The sequence below is a fragment of the Gossypium arboreum genome, chromosome 1 (genome assembly GCF_025698485.1).
Source record: "Gossypium arboreum isolate Shixiya-1 chromosome 1, ASM2569848v2, whole genome shotgun sequence".
Classification (NCBI taxonomy): Eukaryota; Viridiplantae; Streptophyta; class Magnoliopsida; order Malvales; family Malvaceae; genus Gossypium; species Gossypium arboreum.
In genome coordinates this window covers 100,923,271-100,937,087 of record NC_069070.1, presented here as the reverse complement: position 1 = coordinate 100,937,087, position 13,817 = coordinate 100,923,271, and the positions used below count along the sequence as shown (strand labels likewise).

General features: G+C 28.7%; 1 protein-coding gene across 1 annotated transcript; it reads right to left on the bottom strand.

The window, feature by feature from the left end:
• Window positions 1-5,655: 5,655 nt before the first annotated feature.
• On the bottom strand, window positions 5,656-6,734 carry LOC108463228 (auxin-induced protein 6B-like). Its single transcript, XM_017763169.2, has one exon. It carries the CDS (start codon window positions 6,566-6,568, stop codon window positions 6,116-6,118), a length of 453 nt encoding a protein of 150 aa, XP_017618658.1. The 5' UTR covers window positions 6,569-6,734; the 3' UTR covers window positions 5,656-6,115.
• Window positions 6,735-13,817: the final 7,083 nt, after the last annotated feature.

Here is a 13,817-nt window from a genome sequence, read left to right as displayed (position 1 = left end):
TATTCAACCGACCCCTTAATGTACGATACGGGCCCTAACAGTATTAAATTACAGAAAATAGTTATAATAACATAATTTATTTTTTTAAATTATGTAGATGTTTTTTTAAAGGAATCCGTGATTAACAAATAACAATATATTACCATATTATTAACTGTGTTTGATATGTGACCATCATTCTTAATCAATGAACCTATTGCGATACTTGTAATTTCAAAACAAATTTCGGTTATTAATTTCAAAGTTTGATGGATTTTAAATATTTATCAAAATACCTAAATTTTATATATTGCTTTTAATTACAAAAAAATACCAAATAGTTTTGTCCACATCATATTTTTTCTATACTACATTAAAAAATAAATATATCTTATAAATTTCAAACTCAAACTCCAACTCAATGGTCCCATTCACAAATTCCATCTCCAGCTTGTTTGGTTCAATGTAATAGTTAAATCATTACAATTCTATTCAATGAGCCCTACCACAAACAACAGTTTGGTTGAGTGAAATACCCTGTTACAGGTGTATTCCATTACAGCCTTATGTAGAGAATAAAGAGCATCTCTATTCCCTCTCCTCCCTACCGAATAGTTCATTCGTTGTTTAGAAAATTATTCATATCTCCAATTTTACCCTCCCCAATTTCTCACCTTCCTTCCTTCTTGTCTTCTTTAAACTCCAACCAGTAGCACTCCTCTCACTCATCTCCTTCTGGTAAACATTTTCCTCTCTTCCTTTGTTCCTTTCGTTTTCCTCTCTACAAATTTTTCTTCTCTTTTTGCTATCCATTTGAGTAGATTTTGCTTCCTTCGCCTTCATCAGAGTCTTCTTCAGGTAAATCTTTTCACTTTTCCATTGTTTCTTTCGTTTTCCTGTCTGCTAATTTAAGTAGAGTTTGTTGTGGGTTTTTTTTTCCTAATTTGATAGCTAATGGCCAATCATGGCTAACAACAACACTAGAGAGATTAAAAGGCTTTATTTTTAATAAAAAAAATCCCCTCTTTTACTTTAAAAGTAACCATCTATTCTTCAAAGAGGAGTACTTATTTTGTTGTTGCTTCTAAGTTTTGACCTGGTAACTCTAATTTGAGTTTTTCTGGTTTTTTTTTAATTCTCATGTTTTCTTTGCATTTTCCAATTTTTCCTAGGTTTTTTACAACTTCGATAGCTGGTAAATGTTATTTTTCTCTGTTTTCTTTCCAATTTTCGATTTTTTTTCTGGGTTTTTTACAACTTTGATAGCTAGTAGATGTTAATTATTTGTATTTGGCTCTGTCTAAAGGAGACTTTCATTTTTTTTAGTTTAACAGCTGATTTCTTTATAAATGGGTTATGGAATAATTGATCAAGTAATTTCCCTTGAGAAATCAAAGTTGGCCAAATGAGAATGATTGGAAAAATTTTGGGTTTTTGACAAAGAAAAAGAGATTTTTTTTAATGATTAAATTATATGGTGCTTGTTGAAAAGTATTGTTTTATGTTATGAATGCTAATGTTCAATTCTTCTTGTGTAGAAATTGGACTTTTTTTTTTATCTCTTTCCATAGTCTAGCTACTTGATTTTCTTTCTATTCAATAAAGCATTGTAATTTGAGATTTATGATATTGACCAGAATTTCTATGCATCATATATGCTAAAAATTTGTAGTTTGAAGTACTATGTAGTGTAGGATTAAATTGGGTTTGCCAACCATTGATGAATGAATTTGAATAGAAAGTTCAAAATTTACCTGTAGTTGACATGCTAAAAGGGGTTAGAATGACCACAATATCATGCATTTTTGTTTATAATTCAAACTCTAAAATGATTGCTAGGCTATGTGCTATTCTATTACCATGCCTGTGGATGAATGCAGACTCAAATAAGGGCATCAATGATTCTTTTCTACGCTCGCTTTTATTTTTTTATTTCATCATAGAAACCGAAGGTATAAAACTCTTCTTCAAGTCTCTTTTATTTTTGTTGATTGTTTATTTGTATGGTTGATTATTTTCTGTTTGTGTTCAATGGATATTTGTATTGATTTTGCAACTTGTGTGTGTAGAGGAACCTACCAATCGTATTGCAGGTTTCTTCTTGAGGATCCTTTGCTGGAATGCTTTGTGCTCGTTAATGATTTCAATTTTCAAGGTTTGTGGATTATCTTTCTCTATGTTTTATAATTTGACATTGGTCATGACTCGAATGCATTAAATTGGCTTTGGATAGGTTATTTTGTATGGTATGAGTTATTGAATTACTTCATTAAAGAACTCTATAAGGGGAGGGTGTCATAATTTAATAGAAATGTGCTTCTTTTTTTCATGTTGTTTTCTATATACGTTAAGACATTTGATGCTGTTCAACTTGTTTTAGAGGAGTTTGGTTGAAGTATCGGTGAAATTTTTTAAAATTTTGATGTAAATCCTCTTGGTTCTGCATCAATCGCACAGGTATTACTTTTTCATTTCTTTACCTGGCTTGAAGTTTTATCTGAGCATGCTGGGAAGGGTATAGGTTTATATATTTAAACATATAAAATTTTTGAAGGCTGAACATTTTCATTAAATAAGCTTCATGCTTGCCAACATACAGCAGGATATGACACATTTGCTGTTTTAATGCTACCATAAAGTTTAACAGTTTTGCAGGGTTCTCTAATTCCGAAATTAAGATAATGCTTACAAGAACCGAGTGGATATACCTTAACATATGTTCGTATTTGAATTAGGTTCATCAAGCAGAATTGAGAGGTGATAAGATTGATGTTGTTGTTAAGGTAAGTCCCCTTGAAAATGATTTTAAAACCTCATATGTCTATGTGATTTTGACCATTCAAGTTTATGGTAGGTGCAACATCCAGGAATCCAGGATCTTATGATGACCGACATCCGTAACTTGCAAGCATTTGCACTATACATTCAGAAGAATGTTATCAAATTTGATCTATTTTTCGGAAATGAAAAAACAGGTATCTGTATTCACATTAATGTTCCTTACAAAACACATTTATCCTTCTTTTATGAATTTTTCAGATTATGTAAATTGAGAGTACCGTTCTACTTGGATTTAGATTTCTTTTTTCTTCTGCATGTCGTTAATTATTTATCCTTTGTGTTGTCAAGATTGGATATGAGTTTGACTTTCTAAGAGAAGCCAATGCTATAGAGAGAATTTGCTATTTCTTATACGAGAATAAGATAAAGAACTATGAGTTTTTGAATAACATAAAATGAGGAATGGCTTCTGAGACAAATGGATTACGGATCTCAGCTCCTTCTGTATTTATGTCGAGTTTTTTTTCATGTTTTTGAATAACATAAAGAACTATGAGTTTTTGAATAACATAAAATCAAGGACTATGGTTTTTGAATAACAAAGGACCATGAGTTTTGATTTTTATTTCACATATGAAAAGAACTAATATTACTAAAATTTAGTAATTTTATGTAAAAATTGAAGGTTTTATTTCACTAAAAGATTGTTACAAATAATTAATTTATTAAAGAGTATACCTTATAATTAACTGTTGTTATCATGTTATTATAAGGGATAAAATAAAATATAAAAATATGTTTTCTATTAAAATTGACTATTAAAATAAAATGTTATTAGAGGATTATCATATCGTATGTTAAACTCATTTTTATATTAGCGATTGTGACCTAAGAGAACAGTGAGAGGCTAGATTAAAGCAAATATATTAGGCATTGAAATATTCTTAATAATAATTTTATATTAAAATTATTATTAAATATTATTAATAATTATATTAAGAATGTTATTAAATTATATATTATTTTATTAAATCGTATTTAATAATAATTATGTTAAAATATGATTAAATTATTTATTTTTATTTTTATTTTTATTTTATTAAAATATATTTAACAATAATCTTATTAAAATTTAATAACAATAATCATATACCTACAAAAATTACATTAACGATATTTTGGTCATTTAAGCATTTTTCCTTATACTATTACAACATCTATTCCATTCAACCAAACATAATAATTCTATTACACTCTATTCCATTCCATTCAACCAAACAATTGAATTACTGATTACAGCTCTATTCCATTACAACTCTATTCTATTATAGCTCTATTCAATTATAGACATATTCCATTACAGTGAACCAAACGTACCCTTAATCTTTTACCTACATAAAAAACAAAAAATTATATTAAAATAATAAAAATAACATGCCAATAAAAATATAACATAAACGATACAAAATAAATACGAATATTTTTATTATTATTTTAAAATGATAATAAGTAAAATGTATTGATTTAAAATATAATATATATAATAACACGCCAACATAATTATTGTTACTATATATATATATATATTTTCATAGAACTTCAAAAGAAATTTCATTATTAATATTTATAAAAACATAAAATAAAATTTAAAACATAAACTCTTATTCTCAATTATAAAATCTTAAAAATTAGAACATATAAACTAATTCCTAATTTATCTCATAAATTCCAAATTCCATATCAATGGTCTCATCTTTTACCTACATAAAAATAAAAAAATAATATTAAAATAATCAAAATAACATGCCAAATAAATTACATAAAAATAAATCTAATCAACCTAAAACACACATAACAAATAAATTACATAAAAAATAAAACATTCTTTGTACATAACATAAATAGGCTTTTTACTTCAATAAACATTAAAAATAAATTATGAATGAATGAAAATATTAAATAAATACAAACATACCTTAATAGTTCTTTTAATCAAATAATACCTTACAAAATAAAATTAAAAATTAAATCTGAATTAAATCAACAATAATAACAAAAAAAAAATTAACATTAACATTAATTTATAACAAAAAAAATTACCTTTTCTTAAACATCTAATCTTCCCAAACTCTCCTTCCCTTTTCTATTTTCTTTTTCATTCTCTTTCTCATTCCCTTCTCTATTCTCCTTTTTTTTTTTCTTTTTTCCTACCCTTCCCGTCCTCTCCTTCTTCTTCTCTTCTTTCCTTTTTCCTTTCTTTAAAAATTCTCTCTTCCTACCAAAAATGAGCATCAGAGACCATTATAAGGTCCCCAAACACACATATCAAACATATCCCCTGACACCACACATATCAAACACATCCCCTGACACTAGCCATGACCCGTCCCATCTCTCCCACCGCCTGACATCAGTGGTGCTGCCTCTGCCAGAGACATGACTTGGGTGCCGCCTCTTCCCTAGGCACGACCCGGTGTGCTGTCCCATCCATGACAGCAAATTGGGTTTTGGGTCTGATTTTTACCGTATACGACCCGTATTTGACTCAGTGTGCCGCCTATTAAGCTACCTCAACCATTTATTTTTATTTTTTATTTTCTGTTTTCATGCAAATTCTGTCAAAATAGGGGCACCACCCTCCAACCCTTTGAATGTACCATTTTAGTACATAATTTTTGAAATATATCATTTTAGTTTTTTTTAATATTATTTAGGTAAAAAAAACCTATTTATTTTTCTTATTTCACAAAAAAAAAAAAGTAAAAAAAGAAGCTAACGGCTGCCACATGATTGTAAAACAACAATTTGTAATTCATCGGCTAATATTAGTAAATTAAAATTCCATTTTTCAAAAAAAAATCGATAATAAAAACAAAAAAGAAATTTAAAATTAAATTAATAATGGAAATAATTGAATATATTGATGGAATTAATATCTGTACATTGTTGTCTTCACCAATCAATAAATCTGAGAATTTACACAAAATCACTTGTTCTTGTCTTGTTCTTGAGACTTGAGTTGAATAGTCTCAATGTCTCGATTCGGTAACTTTTTCCTTTGCTCCCATTCCGATTCGAACTCGGGACGACTCGGTGGGTAGCTCACCCACGTTTCTCTGCCATCTCCATTCATTTCCGGAGCCATCATTATTGACTCGGTTCATTTTGCCCCCAATTTCTTAAAAAATAAAAAATGAAAACCCCACTATGAATTAGTAACCAGCTTCTCAACTCGGCCAACTCACTTGCTTCAACAGCGTATAATGAATTGTTCACTCGAGCTAACTCAGAACTGAGTGAAAAAACCCGGGTAAGAATCAAAGCGGTTTCCTTTTTGTTCTCACTGTTTCCTGAATTACCAAATTGTTTTCTCAACGAACCCATGAAGTAACGGTCGAGATTCGGTCCACAAATCGAACTTACTCCTGATTCCTACGTGACAGTTTCCTTTAAAGTCCTCGATGCATGTGAACTTACCGGAGTGACCCGAATCCGAACGGGAAATAAATCGTATCACTTCTTCGAAAACGGTCTCGTCGCAGGGGATCGACAACGGGCCTTGATTAGTGAAGCCGTACTCTTCCTCGGCTTGGATAAGGAGTTTCTTAAAGACGGGGTGGTTCAGGTACGTCAACCGCACCACGAATCTCCTGCAACTCGTCCCCACATAGACCGCCACATGTCCCGCCGGCACATCGGACGGGATGCGACTGGCCGACAGGCGGGCCTTGTTTCTCCACCGCCGCAGCATTTGGCGAAGCCTCACAATGTGGCGGATTTTGCTGCATTTGCCAAGCCCCGGCGACATATTCCCGGCAAATTAGGAAATCAACGAGAGAAAAATGGAAGTGTCCGGGTATTTGAGGGGAAAGATTGGAGGTTGTGAATGGAATGATGGAATTTACGAGGGAGGATTTTATAAAAAGGAATGTAGAAGAATGCCCCTAAAGTTTGAGAAAACTACAAGGCTGTGTCTGTTGTGCTATTGGTGAGCAATTAAATAAAAGCTTTAAAATGTCTTTTGGCAATTGGAATACTATATTATTATCAGTAACTAAATCAACAATTTTAATCACCAACAATAAATACAAAATACAATCCATTTATATTTAAATGGTTTTATATTTTTGGTTGATGAAATTAATTAAAATCAATTCTATTTTTGTCATTCAAAATTAAATGATGATGTTGTCTTTTTTTTTCATTTTTATTTGTATAATAACATAATCAACCTTCAATACTTACACAATTTAATAAATTAATCATAATTCAACAAATTTAACTCTCCACCCAAACACATATTATAAAGACATTTCATAACTGAGTAAAAACAGTTAGTAACTTGATCATAGTAAAATGTATAATTTTCTTGGTTTGAAAACATCATTGCAATCAAAACAAATTCGACATACTGATGTTTTTGGTACAGGAATTCAACTTCATACAATTCCAACTTTGAATTCCCCATTTTAATTTAATTTAATAGAGGGTGGATATTGCTAATATATAATAAATAATATTTAATGTTGAAAACTCAGAAAAAAAACAAAAGGATGTAATGAAATAAATTGAAGCCTCGAGAAAGCCCACCATGGCTTTACAAGTGGTTGAGTCAATTGGAAGCTGCTTTTTTGTTTTCTAAATCATATAATAAAAAAACGAATTTGTATTCTCCGTATCTGACTTTGCTATCCATGTGCCAGGATACCCCATCTCTATTCTTTTTCTTTTTTTTTTTTTTAATTTCCTAAATATATCATTTATGGAAATTATTTCAACATATATAATTAACATGCACCCAACATTTCATCATATCAGTATACATTTAAATCATTTATATTTTATTTATATGTAAAAAATATTATAGAAGTCTTTATATTAAGAATTCAATTGTATTTTTTAATCAAAATTGAATAAATTAATTATTTTATATTAGATCAAAGAATAAATTACTCATCTACTAAAAATTTCATCTATTTTTATTATTAAAAATTAATTTCTATACATTAACATAAGATGCACATAACATTTCACGTTGCATTGATTGATTATTTTCTAAACCAGGCAAAACACGTACACTAAATTTGAAAACAAATAAACTCTCTCGCCTCCCATCTAGCCCAAGCTAACTCAAGTTTCTTGTGACTATGAGCATTGAAAATTTTAAAATAATAAAAAAATATTTAGAACATTATTATTGGAGGTTTTAAACTTTACAAACATTTATAAATGTTGTATAAAAATATATAATAATTTCGAAGTAGGAAATATTAAATCATATTTATAAAAAAGCAATCATTCATTTTCATATATTATTTATGAAAGGTGATTGGATTGATGGGTCCACGTGCATGTTTTGGGCAGGTAGAGTGCATCCCCCCAAGCGTCATAGTATTTGCACGTTAAGAAGTGAGAAACAACCCCACTTGCTAGGATTTAAGGATCATATCATTTATTTCGTTTTTATCGCAAATGTCCTTCCAATTTCAACATAATACATCCCCATATATAGATATTGTAAATATTAATCAAAAAGAAAATGGCAACACACATTAAAAAGCTGTAATAATACTTTCATTATTTTTTTTCCATATCACAAGTTTTTCTGCATAGAAAACAATAAAATTATGGCCAACGGAAGGAAAAAGGTGGAAAATTGAAGTAGTAGAAGTAAAAAAATTAAAAAGTCAAACAGTATAAATTGAAGTTTCTCTTTTATTTTATAAAAGTGTATAAAAAAATTTTAAAATCTCATTTCACCTACACTTTTTTATAGTTTCAAGCCTAACACTTACATGTCAATCACACACAATACTATGATACTAGGAGTTGATCCAACCCCTAACATTCCAACTTATAAGTATCATAGTGATGGGAGATACAGCCTAGCTAAACCCATATTTAGATAGTAGTAGAATCGACAACAACTTCAGACCCAATAACACTAATCCTATGTGATTTACTTCCCAACTCTATCATCTAAGTTCATTTCCCTACCCAAATCACTAAAATCAATATTGTTATCAAGACAAGCAACAACTACATTACCATAGCATTGTCTTGGTTGTTTTCCCTTGCACCCATAGCATTGTTTTCATTCCTTGCTATGCCATTGAAATCATCAGGAGAGTTTGAATTTAAAGAATTTAAACCCCCTTTGTTCTGATTTGGTCTTCTCATCCCTGGCCATCCTTCAACTATCGAATGATGGATCAAGTTCGATAGAAACATTATCAATACCATTACCATTATCATTATTAACATTTACCATCTCATTATCAACATTTTGCTCACCTGCTCCAAACTGAAACTTGTTTCTCTAGAACGAGTAGGAATTATCACTTGTACAACAGCATTTAGCCTAAGTTCCACATATGTTGACCTCGTAGGACCATGACTCCTTGTAGCCCATATCGTACCATTAAAATAGATCTAGTAGACATTAGACTCCATCTAAAAACCTAGTCGCAATATGATTTCTCCCATTTGTTCATTTAACTGTTCTTCCATTCCAATCAATGTGAATAACATTGCTTGCTATTTTCCCTAGCCTTGTTGCAATGAAAGGCCTCATATACTCCAAAGGGAGCCCCATATCTGCACTCATGTAAAGAGAACCATACTTGGATGAATATTTGGAGACCATTAGGTAATCATCAACAGGGCTCTTTCGATTACCCAAGCCCCCTCTCTATGTATAAACTGAAGATGTACAATGTTGTCGAATCGTAACACAAAAATACCCATCTTTAGAGGGTACAACCTCGGTCTCTTACTTGCTTATCTGCATGTGGAGATTTAACCAAAAATTTAATTCTAAAATCATGAATATAAGCAATCATATAGTGACTCCAATGTGTTATACTTAAAGCAAGGTCCTCCTGGTCGAAGTGCACCACCAATCCTTTCTCTCACTTGAACATTGTTTAGTTGATGGAGTTCCATCTCCAGGGCATGTTGAATATGGGATTCCTTGTCCAATCCTCATTACTCTCTGACCAGTTGCAATATTTTACAAGACTTGTAGGCATTTTTGGTTTAGTAGGATTTTTGAGACTGACAATGAGGGAGCTTGAAAAGGAGTAAGAATTGGTTATGAATTACGCGGGCGACGACTTGATGATTATTTTCTATTCATCCCCTCTCACAATTATTATTCCGAATAGTATAGTGTTTATCCACATTAGTGCCAAGCCATCGTTCTTCAATAGCAAAAAACACATACAATATTAAGCACAACATCAAAATGGTATTTTATGAAAACAATACGAATGTATAGTTAGGGGCCTCCACTTATTGTTTTCGGAACTTTTTAGATTTAAAATTTAGTAAAAAATAATTTGCCCTTTCAAAAATTATTAAGTTTTGGGTAAACTACAAAAATAATTATTTTTGTTGGCCTCGGATTAAATTTTAGTCACTTATGTTTAAAATGTTATATTTTAGTCACCTACGTTATTGCTTTGTTACAAAGAGGTCACTTTAACGCTAAACTTCGTTACCTCCCTAACGGCAGTCCTACGTGGCAGTCCAAATGAGTTTTAAATGCTAACTAGGATGTCTAGTTGCTGGGATGAAAATAGGCTTTTAATTAAATAAATTTAATTTGGACTGTCACGAAGGACATCTAAGTTGGCATTTAAAACCCATTTAGACTGTCACATAGGACCGCCGTTAAGGAGATAACAAAGCTTAATGGTAGAGTGACCACTTCATAACAAACGATAACGTAAGTGACGAGAACGTAACATTTCAAACATAAATAATTAAAATATAATCTGAAACAAACAAAAGTGATTATTTTTATAATTTAGTATTTTAAATTTTTTTAGTATTTAACTTCACCGATTATATTTATAGAAATATGATTGTGAAGTAGGAACCTCCAATCACAAATGGGCCAATAAGATTATATTCTATGCGGCAAGAGAAGCTATTTTTCCTTCGGATATTATTATTTTTATAAAAAAAGGATGTCTAGGTTCATAGCTGCTTAGTTGTACTGAAACGTGTCACGGACCTCACGGTTCCAGACCACACCACACGCCCACGCCTTATTTTGGCTTCGCATCCCCCTTATTCTTAGTTATTTATATTTGATCACAAATAATTAAAAAATTATTACATGATTCATTTTTTTTTATATACTTAAAAAAAACCTTTCGCATGTTACCTTCAAATAATTTTTATTTTTATGTTTATAATCTTTCGAATTCTAAAAGATATAGGAGAATGGAGAATTTATGGTAAATAAGCTAACACTTAGTTCGCCATTTAATAATATTTTATACAATTTTAGTATTATTATTCAATTAAGCCTTTCCAAGAAAAATATGCATTTAAACATATTCAAATTTACATACTCCTAATTATTATAATAATTACTATATTGATTGAGCTGTGACTTTAATTTGATAAATTTTAATATGATATTTTTTAAATGTAATATTTAATGTGTTAATTTTACTGTAGAAAAAGTACCTCTATTTCTTAAAGATAAAATATTTATATTATTTTATTATAATACATTCGGGTGAAAAAGTAAATTTATAGAAATAGTATAATTAATACCCAAAATATTATCTATTTACTTAATATGAAAATGATGGATATATAAGTCCAACATTAATTATATTAGCTCGGTAAAAAGAAAAATATATTTATATTTTAAATTAATGATGGTTTTTAAAAGAGTGTATTTTTCCCAAGAAGAGTCATTTTAATGGAATATTTTCTTATAAGTGGAGTTTTTATTTTTATTTTTAAAAATATTTTTCTTAAAAACTACTTGGAAGGTTGAGAAAAAGAATTGAGCATTTTTTAAAAAAAAAAGCTTTTTAAATTAAATTATTTATATAACCCTATTGTTGTATTAGTATTTTTTACAAATTTAATTTGTTCTTCTTTTCATTAATTAAGTTGATGTTTGGTTCATCAGTTATACTAATTATTAAATTATTAAAATAGAGAAATAGATATAATTATATATAATAGCTTTAATTAACATTTAATTTAAAAAGAAGAGAAAAAGCATATCAGTCATAATTAATTAACATTAATTAAAGAACGGAAAGGTAGACTGAAAAATTATTGATTTGTGAGGATGGATAGTGAAGAGAGGGAGAGGAGAGGATAAAAGTATAAAGGTGAAATGATGTAGATTGAAGTGCATTATTTTTATATTTAAGATTAGAGGAACACTAATAATTTTAAGCATTATATAAAAAAAATAATAAAATTAATGTTAAAAAACATAAATAAAAAAGCAGAGGAAAGGCAATTAGTGGAAGGAATGAAGGAGGAGGCGTGTGCTCTTGATTACCTTATTTCTTTAGTTAAAACAGAAATACCTTTTCCACCTAAATTATACTAATCTCTGTTTGTTTTAATCGGGAATATAGAATCTCATCACACACACATATATATATATATATATATATATATATATATATATATATATATAAAAGATGTGTGGGAGAAATTTTATATATTTATTAAAATTTACATAAAAATTAATTGATGTTGTAATTGTAATAGCAAAATTAATTATTTATCATAGGTGATGTTTTAGCTTTTAAGTCTTATTATAATTATTTTTTATTGATTTATTATCTGAAAAGAAAAAAGCATTTATAAAAAATATAATTTAATTTATATATAAGAAAGTATTTTAATAATTTTATATGTTCGATTGACTGTGACATCAACTCAATGAAATGTTTAAATAAATACTAGAAATCTTATCACAAACGTATGGGTGTGAAAACAACATATTTAGAACATAAAAGTGTATTTGAAAATAATATAAAATAAATAATAAAACAACAACATTTTGAATCAAGTTAAAAGTTAATTTAAAATTTATTAATGGTGTGGTGGTAAAAATTGTTAAAAGTTCATTAAACATGAGTTCGATTCTTAGATACATTAATTCTAATTTTTTATTTTTAAATTATATAAAAATATGAAGACAAATAATAGTAATATAATAGTCATTTAATAAAAAATAATATTAATTATTTTAAATTAATTGATGAATATTTATTCAAAAATTTATTAATAATATAGATAGGTAATTAGTTGGATTAAGGCAGACAGTTTTTGGGGTTATGAGAAATTAATAAAGCTGGCATAGTATAGAAATTTAATTAGGAGAAATGTTTTTAATTATTAATACTTATCTTTCACCCAGTTTCCACATTACGCAAAACATCTTTCAGAGGTTCTGTTTTTCATTTGTTAAATTTCTTTAGAAAACTTGCTAGCTAGGGCCTAGAAAGCAACATTAAAGTTATTGTTTTCAATTTAAGTCTCCCGTTGGGTTAATTGTTTTTAGACTAAATAATTAAAATTTAAAGTTTATTCTAGACGCTCAATTTTGTCCTGGGTTAGAAATAAGTCCAAAAACAAAAATAATAAATCAAAAAAAAACGAAGTCCAAGTTTAGTCCAGAATTACAAATATAATTTGGCCCGATCGGAATGGCCTATTACTTGAAAAGATTTAAGGTCCATCTACAAGCTTAACTCATATGGAAATATAATCTTCAATGATATGCAATCTTAGATATGATATGCAATCTTAGATATGATACAATCTTAGATATGATTGCAATCTTAGATATGATATGCAATCTTAGAAGATATGATTTTGTAATCTTAGAGATTTAATTTATAGATACCTTTTAATCTTAACCGTTGATGTAATTGATCTGTACCGTTGAATTTGAGGAGGTTCAACTATAAATAAATGCCTCTCCCTTCATTGTAGGACTGGAGTTTTGGGAAACAATAAAATTTTTTAAGAGTTTTCACTCAAATTTCTCTCCCTCTTACGTTCTTATTTTTTACGGTTTGTTCTTATTTTATTCTTTGTTCATCTTCGTTTTTCAACCCTTTTATTTTGATTTAATCCATGTTTCCTGATTTTTTTTATATATTTTAATTTTTAATAATTTTAGTATTATATCAAACTATTTCATTTTATTAATTTTTTTAGTATTACTCTTAGTAAATTATTTTTAAAATTTTACTCAAATCATTATTTAAAAAATATAT

Excerpts from the sequence above, each read along its gene's own strand:
- LOC108463228 (XM_017763169.2), bottom strand. The coding sequence starts at position 6,568 with ATGTCGCCGGGGCTTGGCAAATGCAGCAAAATCCGCCACATTGTGAGG.